Source organism: Engraulis encrasicolus, chromosome 17, assembly GCF_034702125.1.
Source record: "Engraulis encrasicolus isolate BLACKSEA-1 chromosome 17, IST_EnEncr_1.0, whole genome shotgun sequence".
In the NCBI taxonomy this organism is placed as follows: Eukaryota; Metazoa; Chordata; class Actinopteri; order Clupeiformes; family Engraulidae; genus Engraulis; species Engraulis encrasicolus.
In genome coordinates this window covers 31918132-31938131 of record NC_085873.1, presented here as the reverse complement: position 1 = coordinate 31938131, position 20000 = coordinate 31918132, and the positions used below count along the sequence as shown (strand labels likewise).

Sequence of the window (20000 nt, the reverse complement as noted above, 5' to 3'; positions counted from 1 at the left end):
TGACAGGTGGAAATTTGAAGACACAACGCATATTCTCGAGGGGGATTGAAAGCACCTTTCCTTGTTAATGACAAGTTAACCTTTACAAAATATCCAAGAAGCTTAATCATCTGCGATTGCTGTACACAGTTCAAAGGATATTTATTCAGCGAAGTTGTGGATATTTCCTGCCTATTTCTCCACTCCCGTGGTAACCTCGTGCTCCATGTCTGGCTGTCAAAGACGCAATCGAAAATTGAAAGAGTGCGCCAGTTTAAGACAAGCGGCACGACTTGACGGACTCAAGCCTATCATTCCAACGTCTGTCAGTGATATCGTGACATTTGTGATACGAACTCCGTGTTCAAATGCGTTCTGAATAGGCTACTGAAGACTGAATAGCCTATAGAGCTCGAAAGTGACGTCACTTCCCCCGATTTCATGGGACCTCAACGGCGTTTTTAGCCGAAAATCGTAGCATGTAATCCAATGGCGGTATTAAAATGGCATTTTGATCGGCTTCGAGTTGTACCACGAGCTCCATATATGTTGTTTCTGATATTTTTGCTTAATTTTTCGTACGAACCCCCACATTTTTTAGAAAGCTGTGTTTCTTCACATTTTTCATGCCGACGGCCTCGGAACAAAACATTGATACTTCTGCATGAATAATCTTTATCTATCATCTTAAACAGCATATTTGTAGCCCAGCGCATATCATGACTGAGATCAGAAGATATTTACTCGCTACCACGTTGTTAGATGTTCAGCTTAGGTCCCGTGAAACGCGGAACTAAGGGACGGGACTTTCGAGCTCTATAGCCTACTGAGCGCACCTGTTGTTGGCTTTTAAAATTGAGTTCTTGTTTGCTCGTTGTGTGTAATGCACAATGGTGCTATGCTTCATAAAAAATACATTTCAGACCTTATATTTTCAGGTGCATGGTTTCATTTTAGTAACTGCATTTCTATTCAGTGACTGGAGATGTAACTGAATGAGTGGGGATCGAGGGCACTTTATAGGCCTAAAGTGTCGAGGGATATCGAGGGGTTTTTATAGGCCTAAATATCAGTCTAAATTTACTTCAACATTAGTCCTAATGACGAATAGAAAAGGGGACCAGCAAATGTGATCTGGGCTTTGCGTTCTATTAATTTTATATGGTTATGCAGAGAGTATAAAACTGCGCAGGGTATTCGGTGCTACTGCATGTTTCCGAATTTGCTCTCGGCACGTAGGTCTACAGATAAAGGATGTGTGATGCTGCGTTTACCAGAGCAAACTAACTTTCCTTTTGGCATTGGCCTGCATGCCACTGTCCATTTTCCCAAATGAAATTAGAATATTCCCAGCACTCAGTAGCAGGTAGCCTATTTATACCGTTGCATAGTTGTATTTGATATTGCGCATACATCCCCATTCACGGGGTTGTTCGATCCCCCCCCCACCAGGTCCCGGAGCTACACCTCCTCAGCGCTCCGGGACCTCCGACTTGACAAATTAAGCACTGGTGGGCCCAGAGTTGCCGACTGGGTCAATTGAGATGTATATCTCACTGACACACACACACTCACAAAACCCTCACATAGCGGCCCTACCGTAGCCGAGTGGTAGGGTACTGGGTTACTTTGCCAACGACCCGGGCTCGATTCCGGCCCAGGTCATTTGCCAGTCCTACCCCGTCTCTCTCTCTCCCCACTCGTTTCCTGTCTCTCCTTCACTGTCCTGTCACAAAGTAAAGGCACAAAAGCCCTAAAAATATATATATTTTTTAAAAAAAACACACACATAGCAATACACAATGACACCCTTTCTGTCTCTCTCTCACACACACTTATTTTATTATCTCTCTCTCTTTCTCTTTCTCTCTCTCTCTCTCTCTCTCTCTCTCTCTCTCTCTCTCTCTCTCTCTCTCTCTCCCCCTCTCTCTCTCTCCTTCTCTCTCTCTCTCCAGTCCCCCTCCTCTGTGTGGGGCGATGGCAGCTAGCGGGGACTACGTGGCTAAGCAGGGGGATAAAGTGGCCGCTCGTGTCAAGGCCGTGGACGGAGACGAGCAGTGGATACTGGCAGAGGTGGTCAGCTACAACCACTCCACTAACAAGTACGACGCACGCACACACACACACACACACACACACACACACACACACACACACACACACACACACACACACACACACACACACACACACACCAGAGGTGGCCAGCTACAACCACTCCACTAACAAGTACGACACACACAGAAGAAACAATCATGAAAATGTCTTCTAGGAAAACACATGTGGTTTTCAAGTATGCCTTATGTGTAAAAAGAAAAGTTATGTTATAAAAAATGATGACTCATCTAGCTTAAACCAAATGCAATACTATTACAATCTTCATGAAATAAAATAATGGAACAATTCAAAACGATTATTATATCAAACGTGTTGTTTGTAATTAATGGAAGGATTTTCAACACAAACGTCAATGGCATTATGAAGTCACGTGGCATTGCCACTCAGTGGGCAACAACAAAATCTGTCATATTTAAAGGTACACTGTCTCAAAATTGTAGTTATTTATTTCCAGAATTCATCCTACCCATTCACTAATGTTACCTGTTTCATGAATACTTACCACCACCATGAAATTCTAAGTATTCATTATGACTGGAAAAAAATTTTCATAAATGAAAAGGGGGATCTTTCCATGGTCCGCCATTTTGAAATTCCAGAAATAGCTATTTTTAGCTGCAAAAATGACTGTACTTGGGCCATACTAGAAAATATTAGTTCATTACTTAGTAAACTTTCATGAAAACATCAAATTTGGCAATAGGCAACCCAGTTTCAATGAGCAGCATAGTTGCAGTACCTTTTTGACAATTTCCTGCAGAGTGTACCATGAAAAAGACAGCATTAACCGGTTACCATTATTTTAAATAAGTTTCCGTTTCTGTTACAGAACATAAAAAATAATAACGTTTCTGGTTTCATTTCGGGTCCAAGTAAAATGGAAACAGTTCTCGGTTTTCAATCCTTGAAACAGTTCAAAGCCCCACTACTTCATCTACTGGTCTAGTGTCCTGTGCACAGCTCTGCGTTTTTACATGAGGGTGTTTTCTCTGCTGCTTTCAGGTACGAGGTGGACGACATCGACGAAGAGGGCAAAGAGTGAGTGACTGCCTCACACACGCACACACAAATACACACACACAGACACACACACACACACACACACACACACACACACACACACACACACACACACACACCAATCAATGCTGACACATTTGTATTTGTGTGTGTGTGTGTGTGTGTGTGTGTGTGTGTGTGTGTGTGTGTGTGTGTGTGTGTGTGTGTGTGTGTGTGTGTGTGTAGGAGACACACTCTATCTCGGCGTCGCATCATCCCTCTGCCCCAGTGGAAGGCCAATCCCGAGACGGACCCTGAGGCGCTCTTCAGCAAAGACCAGCTAGTGCTCGCCCTCTACCCCCAGACCACATGCTTCTACAGGGCACTCATACACACACCGCCGCACAGGGTAAACACACACACACACACACACACACACACACACACACACAAACTACATGCGTTAATTGAGCCAGGGTAAACGGACTCCCAAACTCTCTTTCTCCTCTCTCTCTCTCTCTGATGACTTCTCTTTACTAATGTGTTTGTGTGTGCGTGTGCGTGTGTGTGTGTGTGTGTGTGTGTGTGTGTGTGTGTGTGTGTGTGTGTTCAGCCCCAGGATGACTACTCTGTGCTGTTTGAAGACACCTCGTACGCTGACGGCTACTCGCCCCCTCTCAACGTCGCCCAGAGATACGTAGTGGCCTGCAAAGAGAACAAGAAGAAGTGAAGAGAGCACAGGAGAGGAGAGGAGGGACAGAATGAGAGATGTGTATTGACCTGAAAAGAAAAGAAGAAGAAATGGAGAGGAGAGGAGAGAGGGAAGGAGAGATGTGTGTATTGACGTGCGAAGAAAAGAAGAAGAAATGGAGAGAACAAGAAGTGAAGTGAAGAGAGGAGAGGAGAGAAGGAGAGATGTGTGTATTGACCCTCGAAGAAACGGAGAGGAGAGAAAGAGAGGCCTGTCACACCAGAGAGATGAGGAGAGCATAGGAGCAGGTAGAGGAGAGGAGAGAAGCAAAGAGGAGGAGAGCAGGGGAGAAAGGAAAGGAGAAGAGAGGAGAGAGTCAGGATACGTTGTGATCTGCAAAGAGCACAAAGAAATGAACAGAGGAGGAGGGGTAACAAGGGGAAGCAATGACACACATGTTATTCCATGGACCTATACTACAAAGCTGGTTCAGGATAAGTTAGGGTTAAGTTAAGAGGTAAATCCTCTAAGAGTCTGGAGTCCTCATTTTCTTAAGAAAAGCTCTTGTATTAGATGATTTACCTCTTGACTTAACCTTAACCTTTCCTGAACCAGCTTTGTAGTATAGGCCCCCAGGGGTGGGAAACCGTTTTCATTCGAGGGCCACTTCAAATATTATAAAGTCCTCCAAGGGCCGTAATATGAACACAAACCAGGATTTCCCCCTGCACTTTATCCCTATATTGAAGGTGGCCACCTTTGCAACAGAGCCCACCTTCACTTGTTCCCCAGAAAATGTAACTTAATTGTATTGAAAATATTATTTCTAACATTTCTTAACAAAACATGTCATATTTCATGTGAAACCGCATAACATTAAAATTATATCGGGGGCTGCCCTCAAGACAGGTTACCTGTGTTATTCTATATCTATTCTTCTCTTGTTTAATGTAAATAATTATGACTGTGCTTTTGTTGTCTTTGATTTGCCATGCATAGTTGTGTTTTTGAAGAATAAAAAAAACATTTTATGATGAAAAAGTTTCTTGACTGCATGCATTATTTTTTATATATATATACTTTATTTTTACCCGGAAAAAGAATCCCCCTTGGGGATAAATAAAGTTTAACCTTATGTAATCTAATCTATTATTATCGCCCTTATAAAATAATTCGATCTGTATTACTCTGAAACAGAGTTTGCACTAGAGTCAGAGTTAAATATGAACAACAATGTAATAGAGTTCTTCAGTAACGCGGAAGCATGTAGTAGATTGTAGTCTTTCATGTTAGCATTTAAGGACTTCCTGGTTCGTATCGGCTTCCGGCCTCCATTGGGAATGAATAGGGGTAAATTTCAAATAAGCTCCGAGTGCAAGCACGCGCTTAGCGAACCCCCGCAAACTGTCGAGGGTGTTAAAAATAGGCTGTAGGTATGACATGGTTGATCATTTTGTGTCAAACTTCGACATAAATACGATGTTGCGTCCATATGCTAAACCCGGAAGCTTTTGGCGACTACAGAAGCTGCGCCTGTATCTAACGGCATGTACGTGCGGAGGCTTGTACCCATGGCAACCAAAGGAAAGTATGTAGTTCGGAAGTTTTAATGATCAGAAAGGGGTTAGCAATATTGAATTATAATCGTCATGATTTAACATGTGAATACACCAACATGATGATACGATCCGTTCCACTAATGAGAAAGGGATGCGGGGACACGCTAATGTTCGTTGTTGCCGTGCAACTTATATTTTTGCCAAACCTGAATCTCTATGGCGTTTTGCAATGTAAAAAATCGCCATCGAACCGGAAGTCCAAACGCCGCATACAAGTTGACGTCAACGCTGAAGAGCTCTCAGATCTCTTAATGAGATCTTTTATAGAGTTCTTCAGTAACGCGGAAGCATGTAGTAGATTGTAGTCTTTCATGTTAGCATTTAAGGACTTCCTGGTTCGTATCGGCTTCCGGCCTCCATTGGGAATGAATAGGGGTAAATTTCAAATAAGCTCCGAGTGCAAGCACGCGCCAAGCGAACCCCCGCAAACTGTTGAGGGTGTTAAAAATAGGCTGTAGGTATGACATGGTTGATCATTTTGTGTCAAACTTCGACATAAATACGATCATAGCCTTTCTACCTATAGCCGTCCCACAGGCTATTCGCCCCATTATACAAAATTTGGCCGCAGTTCAATGGATTTTTATAGGGGCGCTGTTCAGACAGAGCAGATTGGGGTTCCCCTATTGGGCTGGGGCTAATCGCCCACAATAAGTCCTCCCTAGCAGCTGAAACCTGAACATATTACGGTCGTCTCTGACTGCAAATTAAACATTAAAATTTAAAACACAGTAACCTAGGAGTTATATCCGTCTAGTTTCTTACAGCCTCGACATTTGTGAGTCAGTCTTCACTAGCTTCTAGCTAAGGAAATGACGACATCCAATTGGTGAATGGGGAACTAAACCGGATGCTAACGTCGGCGAGACGTAGCCTAGCCACAAGCTAACTGACAAACGTGAGGCCAACAACTCGGCCGATCGTGATGTACGCCACAAATAGACCAATCGACCTCATATTTAGACACTACAATGTTGATTTCTGCCTTCGATTTTCATCAGTTAAGAAATCTAGCGTCGGATTAACACATTTTTAAGGTAGTAAAGCGAGTTGCCGCCATGTTTGTTTTCCAGAATCACCCGGGTAGAGAGCTCACGTGCAGCATTCTGGGTAATTGAGTTTCACGTTATTCATGCACAAAATGCGTGTTTTTAAAAAAAAAATGCAATGAGTTTAAAAAATCAAACCAAATGCCATTTGGAAGGGCAATTTACACTTCCTTTAGGAAAAATAAAATGAAAACCGGTGACCTTCCCTATCCGACACATCAGTTGCGTCTATTGTGGAGCTTCATAGGACCCCCATTCATTCTGACGGCTCTCCTCTGCTTGAACATCGCCGCCCCGTGGACAGTACCACCCGGAAGAAGCTGCCAGTTTGGCCTCTCCTCTATAGAGTTCTTCAGTAACGCGGAAGCATGTAGTAGATTGTAGTCTTTCATGTTAGCATTTAAGGACTTCCTGGTTCGTATCGGCTTCCGGCCTCCATTGAGAATGAATAGGGGTAAATTTCAAATAAGCTCCGAGTGCAAGCACGCGCTTAGCGAACCCCCGCAAACTGTCGAGGGTGTTAAAAATAGGCTGTAGGTATGACATGGTTGATCATTTTGTGTCAAACTTCGACATAAATACGATGTTGCGTCCATATGCTAAACCCGGAAGCTTTTGGCGACTACAGAAGTGGCGCCTGTATCTAACGGCATGTACGTGCGGAGGGTTGTACCCATGGCAACCAAAGGAAAGTATGTAGTTCGGAAGTTTTAATGATCAGAAAGGGGTTAGCAATATTGAATTATAATCGTCATGATTTAACATGTGAATACACCAACATGATGATACGATCCGTTCCACTAATGAGAAAGGGATGCGGGGACACGCTAATGTTCGTTGTTGCCGTGGAACTTATATTTTTGCCAAACCTGAATCTCTATGGCGTTTTGCAATGTAAAAAATCGCCATGGAACCGGTAGTCCAAACGCCGCATACAAGTTGACGTCAACGCTGAAGAGCTCTATAAATCCTCTCTGATACGATGGGTCTTTCTCAAATGCAAGGCCAGTGTCCTTCCAAGTGTATCAGCCTAATTAGTCACGCCCAGTGATTGGATACTTTTTGGTGAACTCTACAGAATATCCAATCACTGGGTATGACTAATAAAGGGTATCCAATCACTGGGCGTGACTAATTAGGCTGGTACACTTGGAAGGACACTGGCCTTGCATTTGAGAAAGACCCGTTGTTGCGTCCATATGCTAAACCCGGAAGCTTTTGGCGACTACAGAAGCGGCGCCTGTGAGTGCATCCCAATATGTGACCTTGCCTCCTCCACTTGCCTCCTCCACTTGCTTCTCGTCATGATGACATCACTGACAACAGCATTATATTTCAATATCTTGCAAAAGCTCAATTGTAAAGTCTTTTTCTCATTTGCAATTGGGATGGTGAATGAAAAACAGTCCCTCAAAAGTTGTTGTGGCGAGGCTGACAGCTGGGAAACTTTATAGTTTTCTCCACGGAGGAGGGGCCAGGAGGCGGGACGAGGAGACAAGCACAAGTGGAGGAGGCAAGGACACATATTGGGATGCACCCTATATCTAACGGCATGTACGTGCGGAAGGTTGTACCCATGGCAACCAAAGGAAAGTATGTAGTTCGGAAGTTTTAATGATCAGAAAGGGGTTAGCAATATTGAATTATAATCGTCATGATTTAGCATGTGAATACACCAACATGATGATACGATCCGTTCCACTAATGAGAAAGGGATGCGGGGACACGTTCGTTGTTGCCGTGCAACTTATATTTTTGCCAAACCTGAATCTCTATGGCGTTTTGCAATGTAAAAAATCGCCATCGAACCGGAAGTCCAAACGCCGCATACAAGTTGACGTCAACGCTGAAGAGCTCGCTTAGGATTTCATCCAATCAGAACCTTTGTTGACTTTCACTTCCTGTCAGTTCTGTGTCAGGCTTTCCCATTGGTCAGTTTGTCTTGACGACGGAAAGTCGCGCGCTGTCAGCAGTACACAAAAATGGCAACTCTGGTGAGTGAGCATCTGTCCAGCTAGCGGTTCTAGCTTAAAACACTATATTGTTTTACCTCACACTTCTCAAAGCTCCCTTTTGCCTTTGAATGACAGAGAAGACGTTTGAGTTTTACAAGAGAACTGTAGTTTGGTGATATGGATCCCAAACGGAAGGGAACAGCAGCGGTTTGTAGTTGTAGAGAACTAATTAGCGCCAAGTGTTGTTAACCTGTTGTTTCTTGTTTACCTGTCACAGTAGCCCACATCACTTTTGTCATAGAGAGCACTTGGTCAGTAAATATGTGCCTGCTGTATAAAGTAGCAGTGTTTGGATAAGTTACAGTTAACAAGGCCGGCTAACTTGAGACTGTATATTGTGTGTTTGACAGATTTCTGACAGTGACAGCGATGGCGAGAGAAGCCGTGTCCCCTCGAAGCCGCGACCCAAGCGGCGTCGCATTCTCGACCCCTCGGCCATCACTGCAGTTAATATTTACTCCAATAAGGTGAAATACTTCTTTAATGCTATGGTGGATAGTTTATAGCTGTTCAACGTCGGTTCTCCTTCAACTTCAACTCTCCCTCTTGCTCTGCTGGACAGTCCATCTCTTCCCTAGCTCATCTGCACTTCTCATATTATTGTTGAAGGTTGGGAGGTGGTGGCTATGTGTTTTGGATTAGTAGAACAACAGGGGCATATACTACAAAGCTGATTCAGGATAAGTTAAGGTTAAGTTAAGAGGTAAACTATCTGATACATGAGCTTCTCTCAAGAAAATGAGGACTCCAGGCTCTTCTATTAGATGATTTACAGCTTAACTTCACCTTAACTTATCCTGAACCAGCTTTGTAGTATAGGCCCCTCATGGATAGTGGGTCTGTTATTGTTATTATATTGGTGTTAAGCTGTCATTGTGTCCTGCAGGTGGACAGCGGTCTGAAGCTGCAGCCAGAGCCGTTTGAACCAGAAGGCTTCCCAGGTAGGTGGGGGAGAGAGCAAGCAGCAGGTGGATGTGATAGTTTAATAGTTGTATAGTTTAGTAAGTGTGTGTACGTGTGTTTGTTTAGCGTGTTTTCGTGTATAACCGAGTAGATGTGTGTGTAGAGCCATGAGCCCCTCCCCTGTGTGTATTTGTGTATAATTGTGTGTTTGTGCTTATCAGTTTGTATATAGTAATGTGTGTGTGTGTGTGTGTGTGTGTGTGTGTGTGTAAACAGAGCCAGAGACTCCTTCCCCTCAGGTGGTAGTGCAGAGGAAGTCCCCCAGGAGAGCCAATGTGTCGATGTGTATCGAACTCTCAGATGACTCTGACGAGGAGACCACCAAACCCACGCAAAACCCAACGTGAGTACACACACTACACACACACACACACACACAAACCATGAGTCAACACAGTGCCCCCTATAATATTATGACAATGTATTGCTGTATGCTTACCATATGCATCTTGTTGGTGTGTGTGTGTGTGTGTGTGTTTTAGTGTTAGGACTGTGCTGAGGCGTTCCCCCTCTCCACCCCCCTCCCCCTCCACACCACTCAAGGCACGGCGGCGGCCCAACCGCAAACTAGCGTGAGTACAAAACACACGCACTTGTGTGCACGCACTGACACTTTCTCTACAGCGTCTAGTCAGCTTTCCTTATATTGTATGTCTGTGTGTGACAGGGAGATGAACAAGAAGCTGGATGTGCTTGGCTCCCTGCTGCGTCCGTCACCAGAGAGGCCGGGCCTTGCTCTGGCAGCTAGCCAATTAGAGGAGGAGGAAGAAGATGATGGAGAGGAGTCTGATGATGCGGACATCGCCATTGTAGACAGGCCACGCCCTCGCAAGAAATCTAGCCAATCAAAACGCTCGCAGCAGCAGGAGAACACACCAGCACGACTGGTCAATTTAAAGATACGCCACAGAGCAGACATACACCGAATACAAGTAGCACAGGTACACACACACACACACACACCCAGACACACAAGTCCCCTCAAAGTGGGTATGGGGAACCTATGTTTTGAGGGCCATTTACGGCCCTTGAAGTAATTTTATCCGGCCCCCGATAAAATCTTAATGTTATGCAGCTTCACATGAAATATAATATATTTTGTAAAGGAATCTTAGAAATTACATTTGTAATATTAAGTTACATTCATGAGACCTACAGAAGGTGGGGTCTGTTTGAAGGTGGCTGCTTTCAATATAGGCCTAAAGTGCAGAGGGAAATCTTGGCTTATGTTCAAAGCACAGCCCTTGGAGGACTTTTACAACACGGAGGAATTTTAAGTGGCACCTCAAATGGAAAAGGTTCCCCACCGTTGCCTTAAAGATAGGCTACACAGCAGACACACAATGAATATGTGAATGGTTGCCTTTGATAATAATAATAATAATAGCAATACATCTGTTTTGTATTGCATGGTACTCATGGTACTCAAAGACTTAATACAAGAAGTGTTATAATTCAGTTTTATAGTTGGGGGAAGTCATGGAAATGTAATGGAATTTGAAGCTGGAGAACCCCATACAGCTGATAAAGGTTTTCATGTGTGTACTGTATGTATGCACATGTGTACAGTTGAGGAGTTCTTTCATTAATCCTGAAGGAATTTAATTATTTGTTATATTACATAGTGTGTGCGTGCGTGCGTGCGTGCGTGTGTGCGTGCGTGTGTGCGTGCATAATAAAATCATCAATCAATCATCATTGTGCTTTTATTTCTATAATATTTTTGCATTTTAATTACTCTCCTATTGTTAATTCACTGAAGCTTTGTTTTACTTTCCCTACTGTTATGTATTTGTTTTGATTGTAAAGTGTCCTTGGGTATCTTGAAAGGCGCTCAAAAATAAAATTTATTATTATTATTATTATAATATTTATGTGTATGTGTGTTGCAGACAGCGCTTCTGAAACATGCGGTGGAAGAGCTGTCACTGAAGCTAAAGGTCCCGCCCTCCAGCCTGCTGCTGCTGCACGGCGAGGCGGAGCTCAACACCTCTAACACTATTGGCCAGCTAGGACTCGGCATCGCTGACATCATCGGTATGGGATGTGTGTGTTGGTGCAAGTCAGTCTTTGGGCTCATTCTTGATGGCATGCCTACTGCGAAATCACGATGTTGGAAATTGTGTCCACAACGCTGTTGATGGCTTCTGCTCCGCATTCGTGTCGCATGGTGCCAAGTCAATGTGGGAACTGAACCGTGTGCTGCTGCTATGCAGTAGCTAGTAAAGCACCTTGCTGCACTGGCATGGGACCTCCTGTGTGTGTGTGTGTGTGTGTGTGTGTGTGTGTGTGTGTGTGTGTGTGTGTGTGTGTGTGTGTGTGTGTGTGTGTGTGTGTGTGTGTGTGTGTGTGTGTGTGTGTGTGTCTGTCTGTCTGTCTGTCTGTCTGTCTGTCTGTCTGTCTGTCTGTCTGTCTGTCTGTCTGTCTGTCTGTCTGTCTGTCTGTCTGTCTGTCTGTCTGTCTGTCTGTCTGTCTGTCTGTCTGTCTGTCTGTCTGTCTGTCTGGACTCTGTATCTTATAGTATGTATATGTTTGTGTGTGTGTTCAGACTGCGTGGTGTTGAGTGAAGAGGTGCGAGACGATGAGGATGGTAGTCGTGCCGACGGTTGCCGAGAGGGACAGCAGCAGGCCGATGATGTCATCACCGTGCGACTGCAAGGCAAAGAGAAGGGCTCTGACAAGGAGTACACTGTACACAAGGTACACACACACACACACACACTTGTGTGGCATAAGGAGTACACCACGCGTGTGCACGCACACATGCGGGCACGCACGCACGCACACACACGCACACGCACACATACACACTCAGACACACATGCATTACACACTAGCACGCGTCTAGGTTGTATGTCTGCTGCCCCCTTCACTTCCTGTGTGTGTGTGTGTGTATGTGTATGTGTGTGTGTGTGTGTGTGTGTGTGTGTGTGTGTGTGTGTGTGTGTGTGTGTGTGTGTGTGTGTGTGTGTGTGTGTGTGTGTGCGACTTGTGTTTGTGGCCCCGTTCTTCACTGATGCCCCGCCTCCGTGGAGAAAACAATAAAGTTTCCCCGCTGTCAGCTTAGGCAGAGCAGCTTTCGGGGGGGGGGCTGTTCTCCATTTAGCATCCCAAATGCCAATGAGAAAATGACCTTTGAATTGGGCGTCTGTGAGGTATTGAATTAAACTTCCATCATCAATGACATCCTGACAAGTCATCATGAGGCCACAAGCACAATGGAGGACTGGAGAATAGATATAGTAGAAATGGACGGTGTGTGTGTATGTGTGTCTCTGTGTGTGTGTGTCTGTGTGTGTGTGTGTGTGTGTGTGTGTGTGTGTGTATGTGTGTCTCTGTGTGTGTGTGTCTGTGTGTGTGTGTGATGAGCTCTACATTCTATCCTGTCCTACTACTTGTTGGCTGCCCCCTGCCCTTCCTAACTGGGTGTGTGTACTTTTTAATATCACTTGTGAGGACCAAAACCTGACATTTCATCTTTGCTGTGAGGACATTTTGGTCGGTCCTTATAGCTATTAAATATGTTGTTTTGCTGTTGTGCAAAAACATTTGTTTACTGACTGGTTAGTGTTAAAGATGGTTTAGCATTCACTGGTTTTAAATGCAAGTAACATTAATTTGAGTCAATGGAAGGTCCTCACAAAGATAGTAATACAGGCCCTGCTGTGGCTCTATTGGCAGGGCACTGGGCTGCTACACCGGCGACCCGGGTTCGATTCCATCCCCGGTCCTTTGCCGAACATCCCCCCTCTCTCTCTCTCTCTCTCTCTCTCTCTCTCTCTCTCTCTCTCTCTCTCTCTCTCTCTCTCTCCACTCGTTTCCTGTAAAAAAATCACTAAATGTCCTATCATGAATAAACTAATAAGAGACCAAAAAAGCTAATTAAGATAGTAATACGTGTGTGTGTGTGTGTGTAGCGTGAGCCTCTAGGATCCATCCTGTCCCGCTATACCTCTGCACTGCCCCCTGCTGTCCAAAAGAAGACGCGCTTCTTGTTTGACGGGGCAAAGGTCATCCCCAGCAACACGCCCTTTGACCTCGACATGGAGGACGGCGACGTCATCGAGGTCTGGAGCTAGCGGCGACCAGAGCACCACACACACACACACACACACACACACACACACACACACACACACACACACACACACACACACACACACACACACACACACACACACACACACACACAGTTGTTAAGGTCTGGAGCTAGCGGCGACCAGAACACCACACACACACACACACACACACTCCTCTTGCTCCCTGTGGCACACACACACACACACACACACACAGTCGTTAAGGCGACCAGAGCACCACACACACACACACACTCGTTAAAGACCAGAGCTAGTGACAACTGGAGCACCACACACACACAGTCAGTGACAGGAGCTAACCGCTAACCTTCAGGGACACCATTACTATACACACACACACGCACATGCACACATAATCTGGGCATCTGCTTTGCCCTGTGGACTAATTTATAAGTTATAAGTTAAGTTGTATGCTTGTTTACGGGCTGTTGGTTCTTCCCTTTTCAATTGACTGTGATTGATGTACATACAATAAGCAATTCTGTAATTCAGAAATAAATCCTTTATTGTTGTCCAAGAATAATGTTTTTTTTTTCTAGAATATCTTTTTATTTGTCATTGTAACAATTGCAACAAAATTGAGCATTCCTTGTTTCATTGAATCAATAAATAATTAAAATAAATATGGTTAGAAAAGTACTAAAAAAACACACACACATACTGGTAACCATAGCGGTAACCATTTCTCAAACCTCACACACACATACACACACATGCATATCACAGCCCTGCACATTCACATTAATGCTGTGGGTATGCCCCCTTGCACGGGTGAGGCATAAATGCAATTTCGTTGTGTGCAGTGTTCACTTGTGTGCTGTGGAGTGCTGTGTCACAATGACAATGGGAGTTGGAGTTTCCCAAAGGGCTTTCACTTCACTTTCAAACTATGCTTTGGTTGCATAATTTAGTGTGGTAATGGCCGCTGGCTAAAAGCTTGTTTTTCCAGTCTATAGACCCGTCTTTTCATGGACCTGTATATTTTGCCAAATGGCAGCAGTTCAAACATCTTGTGGCCTGGCTGGGTGTGATGTGTCTGTAAGACATGGTGGTGCCGAGGTGAAAACAAAACAATGCCAGAGCAAGAGCAGTTGACACCAGAGGCCTATACTACTAAGCTGGTTCAGGAGTAAACCAGGTTATGTTAAGAGGTACATCATCTAATAGAAGAGCCTGGAGTCCTCATTTTCTTAGGAACACACAGGACTCCAGGCTCTTCTATTAGATGATTTACCTCTTAACCTGATTTACTCCTGAACCATCTTTGTAGTATAGGCACCAGAGAGACGAGAGCACTCTGGCAGCGGGTGCTGTAAAGGTCCGATGTTCTCTGCTGCCTTTATGAACCCTTGGAGCCAGGGCCAGATTAAGAAGGCCCCGGGCACCTAGGCTACAGATTGCTATAGGCTCCCCATGGGCCCACGGATGTCAAATTTCTTAACAAAATTACATTGATGGATTCATAAGAGGAGTATTAATAACATTGAAAACTCTACCTGACATTGCAGACTAAGTTATCAATAGGCCTACTGTATCTTGTAACATTTCTCCAGTTATGTTGGCAGGTGGGGGCTCCTAGGCTACAGCCACTTTTAGTCTGCGCATTAAACTGGCCCTGTCTGGAGTTCTTCACATGCATGCTCTCCACTGAGCATTTCAAGGGACAGTTGGCAACCCTAGCGGTAATGGCACAAGCAGCTTCTCATTCACCTTCTGTCTCTTCATCTCTGGCTGCCTCTCTCTGTGTGCAAGAAAGGGGGGTTGTGTGTGTGTGTGTGTGTGTGTGTGTGTGTGTGTGTGTGTGTGTGTGTGTGTGTGTGTGTGTGTGTGTGTGTGTGTGTGTGTGTGTGTGTGTGTGTGTGTGTGTGTGTGTGTCAGACAGCAAAACTAATAAATAGGCTATAAACCCAAAACCGTTCCACTGAGTCGCTCACAAATGAAATATGTCAACGTGTGAAAAAACGGGTCATCTGTCGCTTGTCGCATGGCAAGACAGCTGACATAATGATATTTTATATTATGGCAGTGCAGTTGCCCAACATCAGTCTGGCAGAATGCGGAAGAGTCATGTGACTCCAGTCGGAAGTGTGGAGAAGTCATGTGACTAAAGGCGGAAGTGCTGACGAAAAACAAAAAAAAGCAAAATGGTGGCGCCGAGGTGAAAACAAAACAACGCCAGAGCAAGAGAATAACAGTTGACACCAGAGAGATGAGAGCAGTCTACTGAGCGCAAAGGACTGCCTTGTTGAGATAACCAGACTGCCATGAACACGGAGACGGGGCGCTAAAGTTTTGAAGTAAATCTCGGACATTTAACCCGCAGAAGTACCAGCGACGCAGATAGAGACCACCGCTCGCCAGGGCGTCAGCGCTCATCCCCGCTCCTCATCCGTGACAAGGTAAAACTTTGCTGTCGAGCATCACAGCCCAGAATAACACAGGCCAGAATGACATTTCATGGACATGTACACCTAGGTTATATAAAGGCCTAATCATAATAATTCTGTATATGAGACTGAAGGCCAGACGTTTTTCCATTTGAATCGACCTGCTTGACTTAATCATGACTGCTGAGTCAGTACTTGACCGACAGCTTTATCTTGTCTTGGCAACACACACACACATCCGCGTGTCAGGCGCCGTATTCAGGTCTATGGTGTACAGCTTGGTTGGATAATTACCCCCCGGCTTTCAGGTCGTCTGGCTGCGGCCGACAGCTTGACATCATAACCCCATCGACCACTCCTGCTTTGTAGTAAGTTATAAACTTAGAACATGCAGTGTGTCGTCTGTCTACTACCGCCTTCTGTAATCTGCTACATTTCACTCATTATTCGGTACTGAGACGAAGAATTTCCGGTGACCATTGGATGCAGGGGGGGTGTTTAATGTCTAACACTTGTGTATATGTTAAAGCAAGCCTCTGAAGTTTTGATTTGTGGTGGGAATCAGATTTTATGTTCGGGGATAGGCGCTCTGATTTAAGGTGACGAAAGCTTAGGGAATTTTGGATGCATATTTGAATAGGCCTACAGGTAGATCCAAATGATAAGATATTAGATCTGTGCAATACAATAGTTTATTTCATATTGGCTTGGAGCATTATGCTCATGGACATTCCATACAGGGAAGCATGTTACTGGTATTACAAGTATAAGGAGGAAATGCAGAGGGCAAATATGCAAATTGCGCTTTCTTTTTTTCAGAGTGAGAAATGCAAAGTGTGGAGTGAGAGAGTGAGAAAATTCCTGAATGAGTGAGACTTGAGAACACTGTGGTGAAGTTTCTACTCTGTGGCTGTGTATCTGCTGAGTAGATTTTAGCCGTATGTGTGGATATTCTGGTGAGTCAGTCACCTATCGATGAACGCCGGCTGCTGTCCTGACTTGTCCACACACACACACACACACACACACACACACACACACACACACACACACACACACACACACACACACACACACACACACACACACACACTATCAGTTAATGTTTGCAGCATCAGCTGTAGAAATCGCTACTGTTTGATCTGGTCCACACATTAGCACATAGTTAACTTCTGGTCAAACTCCACAGATGACACACAAACACACTGCACTCATCTGCCCGCTATGTACTGAGTTGACCACAGACACACACACACACACACACACACACACACACACACACACACACACACACACACACACAGGTCGTTATGAGATAACCACAGTGCGATATGAGATAAACACAATGGCCAATGCATTATCTAAAGTAGATATAAAGCCTATTGACCCCAAGTGTCATCTCATCTCTGCAGTGGCTGCGGCTAACGTTTCAAACTGCTCTTGCGTCACACACACACACATGCACCCTAAATAGTACTCACATGACTGTGGTTTCATTAAATCACGTCACGAGTACCCTAGGCGTGTGTGTGTGTGTGTGTGTGTGTGTGTGTGTGTGTGTGTGTGTGTGTGAGTGTGTGAGTGTGTGAGTGAGTGATGTTGCGTGTCTGTTGGGGGTGGTTGTGTGTGGGAGTAGGTGGGTGGCTTTGAGTTTTAGTAGGGGGTGTTGTTGCGACTGTAAGAATGTGTGTGCAGGCCTGCTGACAGCTTTGGCTGGACCTGGGGACAAAGTCATGTGAAAGGGCCCCCAATTCATTGATACAACCAATGCATCGAGGATCCATTTCTGGGCCCCCTGTCTCCCTGTGCCTGGCACAGTGACCAACTTCCCTGTGTGTTTGTGAGTGTGTGAGTGAGTGTGTGTGTGTGTGTGTGTGTGTGTGTGTGTGTGTGTGTGTGTGTGTGTGTGTGTGTGTGTGTTTGTGAGTGTGTGAGTGAGTGAGTGAGTGAGAGACTACTTCCTCAATGCAGTGCTGACAAAGCTGTGTCCACTTTCTCATCCTGGTGTGTGTGTGTATGTGTGCCCCTGTGCACAAGACAAAAGAGATGGTGTGTGTGTGCATGAGAGAGAGACTGCCCCCACAGTTGAGTGTTTTTTGAGGCGAGTAATCTTATTTACAGACAACAGTTAGTGGAGACTTCAGAGAGACTGCACACACACACACACACACACACACACACACACTTTCCCATGGCTACTTCATTATCTTAACTAATTCATTCATGTCCCCAATTCACAATAATGTGCAGAAGGATGTGAATTTTAAGGTACAAAGCAATGCTCTGGCGCAAACTAAATGTTAGTCTGGTGATGATAATCATAGCAGCAGATTTATTGATGTGCACAACACCATTTTCCCCATTTATATCCTCCACCAATAGTGGAGGATATTGAGCAATATGATTATACTGTTTTGGTAAATCACCTGCCAACACCCTTCTTCAGTACCGGTATTAAAAAAATAAAATAGTCTAATGCCCCGCAATGGTGACTAAGCACGCCCCCTTTCAGCTGTGTCCTTCCCAACGCCCCCAACTAGGGCAACCCAATGCCCCTTGGGGGGCTGTAGAGCCCCCATTAAGAAAGGAGAGGCCGGCTCATTGGCCTGACAGTCAGAACACACCCACAACCCTCGTGGTGGTCACTCCCATCACATCCATGAGTGCATCTTAAAGGGACAGTTTGGTCAATTTCAACATGCAGTTGTATTGCTCACGCTACCCTTGACTTGTCAGTACCTGGTGATGCCACATTTTTCGGCTCAGCCCTTTCCGAGATATGAGCAATTCTAATGGGGGCAGCGTTTGTTTACATTTTTTAAAAATGAAACATAGGCCAACTCCAAATATTTTCCCAAAAGGTACTGCTGTTTGCTAGTTGTCTGCTGATGTTTTATAACCTTTTGGATGTTTTTGGGAATAAATAAAAATGTTTTTTTGAAATGTAAACAAAGAGCTGCCCCCATTACAATGACCAGGATCTCGGAAACGACTGAAGAAGAAGAAAAAAAAATCTCAGGCACTGACAAGTCCAGGGTAGTGTGAGCATTACAACTGCATGTTGAAATTGACCAAACTGTCCCTTTAATATGCGACCTTGCCTCCTCCACTTGCTTCTCGTCATGATGACATCACTGACAACAGCATTATATTTCAATATCTTGCAAAAGCTCAATTGTAGAGTCTTTTTTCTCATTAACAGTCCCTCAAAAGTTGTTGTGGCTAGGCTGACAGCTGGGAAACTTTATCGTTTTCTCCACGGAGGAGGGGCCAGGAGGCAGGACGAGGAGACAAGCGCAAGTGGAGGAGGCAAGGTTCCATATTAATACGCACTCCATGTTACCCTTTGTAAACACACGCACGCTCATACACACACTGATCTACATGCATGAACGCATGCACGCACCTCACCTTTCTTCCGTATGTTCCCTTCTTCCTCTGTGTTTGTGTTTCCACACCACACACTTCCACCTATTGTATTATGACTATCGGGTGGTGGTTTTGTTGAGAGAACTGTGTGCATATAGCGTTAGTGTATACTGTTTATATGCAGCTAGCTAGCTACATGTGTATTGCTGCCTAGTGTTGTGTGCAACTGACTGACCTTCCCCATTTAAACAGAGAAGGTAACATTTTTCTTGCATTCTCTCGGATGTAAGTCTGTCACTCTGTTGCTTCGTTGTTGCCCACAGATCTAGAACACTGTATGCCGGTCAGCCTCAAACGCCGCCAGAGATATTCTATAGAGATATGCCAACATAATAGGTTTCTATGGGCACCTAACGCGACCAGGTTCCAGTCTGCCTAAAGGGGCGTGTCATAATGCTCCTACAATGAATAGAACAGTCCTTAGGTCTGCCTAGGTCTGCCTAAGGGGGGCCATAATAGAACCAGGAAACAATGGGCCAATGGAACCTCTCTCTCTCTACTCTCTCTGACGCCGCTGTCATGGTCTAGGGTTCATTGCTATTATATGTCAGTGGTTCAGGTTCATACCTTATGTTTTTCACACCATGGGCAAGGATATTTTTTTGGTCTTTTAGACTTTTTTTATTAGTGACAGGACAGTTTGAGAGAAAG

General features: G+C 44.8%; 3 protein-coding genes across 6 annotated transcripts in view; all 3 read left to right on the top strand.

The window, feature by feature from the left end:
- The window catches only part of sgf29 (SAGA complex associated factor 29), an 8581-nt gene extending 3759 nt beyond the window's left edge, over positions 1-4822 (top strand). The window contains exons 7-10 of the mRNA XM_063221314.1: positions 1935-2081; positions 3100-3135; positions 3343-3505; positions 3710-4822. Coding sequence (XP_063077384.1) covers positions 1935-2081; positions 3100-3135; positions 3343-3505; positions 3710-3826 — 463 coding nt within the window. The 3' untranslated portion in view covers positions 3827-4822. The remainder of the gene's footprint in view (positions 1-1934; positions 2082-3099; positions 3136-3342; positions 3506-3709) is intronic.
- Positions 4823-8416: 3594 nt separating this feature from the next.
- nfatc2ip (nuclear factor of activated T cells 2 interacting protein) lies at positions 8417-13723 on the top strand. 3 transcript variants are annotated; one of them, XM_063221312.1, is made up of 10 exons: positions 8494-8617; positions 8821-8937; positions 9357-9411; positions 9650-9776; positions 9916-10005; positions 10101-10374; positions 11326-11470; positions 11982-12133; positions 13351-13500; positions 13635-13723. In XM_063221312.1, exons 1-10 carry the CDS (start codon positions 8588-8590, stop codon positions 13644-13646), a joined length of 1152 nt encoding a protein of 383 aa, XP_063077382.1. In that variant the 5' UTR covers positions 8494-8587; the 3' UTR covers positions 13647-13723. The 3 variants fall into 3 exon arrangements, with proteins under 3 accessions (XP_063077383.1, XP_063077382.1, XP_063077381.1); XM_063221313.1 differs by lacking the exons at positions 8494-8617; positions 13635-13723 and adding an exon at positions 8417-8449 and having other exon boundaries at positions 13351-13587; XM_063221311.1 differs by lacking the exon at positions 13635-13723 and having other exon boundaries at positions 8496-8617; positions 13351-13587.
- A 1942-nt stretch (positions 13724-15665) lies between these two features.
- The window catches only part of spns1 (SPNS lysolipid transporter 1, lysophospholipid), a 17914-nt gene continuing 13579 nt past the window's right edge, over positions 15666-20000 (top strand). For both annotated transcript variants that reach the window (XM_063220650.1, XM_063220648.1), the window contains exon 1: positions 15666-15932. The gene's annotated coding sequence lies outside the window, so the exon portion shown is untranslated. The remainder of the gene's footprint in view (positions 15933-20000) is intronic.

Coding starts and splice junctions, on each gene's coding strand:
- nfatc2ip (XM_063221312.1), top strand. CDS start 8,588: ATGGATCCCAAACGGAAGGGAACAGCAGCG. Junction 8,938..9,356: donor TTAATATTTACTCCAATAAG/GTGAAATACTTC, acceptor TGTGTCCTGCAG/GTGGACAGCGGTCTGAAGCT. Junction 10,375..11,325: donor ACCGAATACAAGTAGCACAG/GTACACACACAC, acceptor TGTGTGTTGCAG/ACAGCGCTTCTGAAACATGC.